The sequence below is a fragment of the Mustela putorius genome, unplaced genomic scaffold (assembly GCF_011764305.1).
Source record: "Mustela putorius furo isolate JIRA1106 unplaced genomic scaffold, ASM1176430v1.1 tig00003834_pilon_pilon_pilon, whole genome shotgun sequence".
Classification (NCBI taxonomy): Eukaryota; Metazoa; Chordata; class Mammalia; order Carnivora; family Mustelidae; genus Mustela; species Mustela putorius.
This window is the reverse complement of record NW_025421987.1, coordinates 39,311,743-39,314,621: the sequence shown is the minus strand read 5'-3', so window position 1 is coordinate 39,314,621 and position 2,879 is coordinate 39,311,743. Positions and strand designations below refer to the sequence as shown.

Below are 2,879 nucleotides of genomic sequence, written 5' to 3'. Positions count from 1 at the left end.
TTCCAAGTGGATACAACTGAGACCAAGGACCACACTTGGAGAATCACTGCAGGAGAGGAGTCTGTCCCAAATGTGTGCATCCTGAGACTAATGGGGTCACCTGTCCTGCACAAGACAGTCCAGCACTTCTTCAGACCAGCTCAAGCATAGCTGCCTTCATCATGGTCATCCATTAGTGCCTCCCATTCTGGGGAGAGTTCAGCTGACCCCTCTACCTTGTATCTTCACTGCACTGACATCCAAGAGATCCTATGGATGAGAACACTCTCTTGGCTTTTCCTAGGCAATGTGTTTGTCTACTCCTTCATTTCTCTGACCCTAATATTTACATATGTTATGAAAGCAATCAAGCAGATGATAGGAACAAAAATCCATACTAAATACAATCTCAGTTATGAAATATTGGATTTTTTTTCACATCAGGAAAATGAAAAGAGCATCTTCGAGGTTCTGGCCAGCACAGGAGACAGAAAAATAAAACAAAGCTTAAATATTGGCTGAAAATCACCCTGTCAAGCCATTTCAATGGGGGTCCTGTAATGGTAGTGTCTTTAGCTCTCTTGTCTTGAGGTGATCATACTCTCAGAGACCATTCAAAACAGCTATAAGAAGAACTACAACAATGGACAGAAGTCCCAATACTCAGAGTGTCAATGACCATCGGTCCTCTCTTTCTATGGCTGGCCAGAACCTTCAAATCAGCCTTTCCTTCTCTAGTTTCAGGTTCTTCTCTTCATGGCCATAACCAGTTTCAGCCTGGGCAGGGGAGGACAGTGGACCAAACTGCTCAAACTGCTCTCACCTTCCTCCCCACGATGGCCTCCACTCCTCACCAGTTCCAGAGGGACTTCACATTCTGCAATGTCAACTGTGATGCTTCCGAGTCCCTGCTACAGCCTCAGCTAGAACACTCTGGGACAGGTGAGTAATGTTCCACTCAGTGCAGAAGCCGCTTCACCGCCCTCTTTCCTGGACTCCCTCCAGGTGTTTGTTGTTGTAAACATTTTCATAAAGGTCTCCCTGGGCACACGTGGAAAAGCTTCTCTTTGGGAAGACTGGTAGGAAGCAAGGTTAAATTTTTCAAAGGAGTTTGATTAATAAAAACAGAACCAAACGCAACATAAAAGAGATCTAGAATTTGCAAATTCCTGGAGTGCATGCTCACATGCATATTTGAGTGTGTGTTTGGAGGGTTTCCCTGACCCAACTAGGGTGCACTTCCTACCACATGTATGACCTTCCTTCCAGAGTAACTGAGGGTTCAATTCCCAGAAGTAAAAAAGTGAAACTGAAGCCCCCTGTGACTTGTGGTCCCAATGCTGTTGTGGGGTACAGTGCTCTCTAGTGTCTCTAGTCGTAGGCACACTCTGTGCTGGTGTGCACCTTTTGTCTTGTTAGATTGTGGTGGCATTCCACATTCCAGGCATCAGTGTTTGGACCTGTCCATGACCTTCACTTGGAAAGACTGAGGGCAGCTGGACCAGGCCCAGAGGACCCTATTCTGGGAAGTACTGCTGGAGACCTTCAGAACTCTGGTCTCCCTGGAGCATGCAATTCCCAAACCCGAGTCGACCTCACAGCTTGAAGCACCGGTAAGAGACGGAGAGAGATCGTTGCTGAAGGACCTGTCCAGGTGACAAGTTAAGCCCGGGACCAGCCTGCTTTGTGTTAGGAGGCCTTGCTCCAGGGAAGACTCAGGAAGCCAGCAGGTCCTCCAGGGTCGGCAAACCAGAGATCAGGAAAGGTTGCTGAAAATTCAGGGAGACCAGTTACAGTTTCTCACAAGGAGATCCTCCTGGAGAAGATAAGCCTTGAACACACAGGTTGCGGACAGATGAGAGTCTACAGTCAAGGGTTTTCCAGAAGCAAGATGCTGCCGGAGATGCTACTCATGACTGGGCCACACAAGTGCCAGTAAAGACAGTAGTTCCTGCTGGACAGACCCTTTACAAACACAAAGAATGTAAGAAAGCATTCAACAAGAATTACCCCCCTCCTTGTTCGACGTCGGCAGATTCACACTGGAGGGAAGCCTTAGGAATGCCACACGTGAAAAAGTAGATTTTGCTCGACACATGAGGATTCAGGCTGGGGAGAAGCCCTGTAAGTGCATAGACCGTGGGAAGGTCTTTAACTGGAGGTCACACCTCATGCACCACCAGCATATCCACACCGGCAAGAAGCCCTGTAAGTGCAGTGAATGCAGAAAGACTGTCAACCATCACTCTGTTTTCATCCAGCCTAACATGACCCACAATGGCAAAAAACCCTTCGGACGCGAAGAGTGTGGGAAAGCCTTTCACTGCAACTTTTCCTTAACGCAGCACAAGGGGATTCACACTAGAGATAAGCCCCACATGTGCAGGGATTAGGCAAAGACCTTCCCCGTCTGATTTTATTTGACCCCGTGAGACCCTCATAGCACAAAAGCCCCATGTGTGTAAAGAACGTGGGGAAGGTTTTCCCTACAGCTTCTCCCTCACTTCACACAGCAGGAGTCACACTGGAGAGAAGCCCTATGAGGGCAGTGAGTGTGGAAAGGCCTTTGCCTAACCCTCTGCTTTGTCCAGCAAGGGACGATTCACATGAAAGGAAACGGTGAGTGCAAATAGTGTGGGAAAGCCTTTGAAACAGCTTTTCTTTCCCTTGGCCTTTGAGGAGTGGTGTTGGGGAGACACGCTCTGAACGCAGTGAGTAGAGGAAAGCCTTAAGATGTGGCTCATCTCTCACTCGACATTAAAGAATTCATGCAGGAGAGAAACTCCTTGAGTGTAAGAGACGTGGGAAGACCTTTTGCACCTGCCCACCTCAGTCAACATCCAAGAACTTCTGTAGGGAAAAGACCTCTTGACTACTACTACTACAGAAAATCATGAGGT

The 2,879-nt window shown here is 47.9% G+C and overlaps 1 protein-coding gene across 1 annotated transcript; it reads left to right on the top strand.

Annotated features, from left to right (window-relative positions):
• The first annotated feature begins 815 nt into the window (after positions 1–815).
• Positions 816–2,553, top strand: ZNF80 (zinc finger protein 80). Its single transcript, XM_004828358.2, is given in 5 exon segments — positions 816–921; positions 1,835–1,989; positions 1,991–2,049; positions 2,051–2,386; positions 2,388–2,553. Coding segments are annotated over 5 exon segments (822 nt in total).
• Positions 2,554–2,879: the final 326 nt, after the last annotated feature.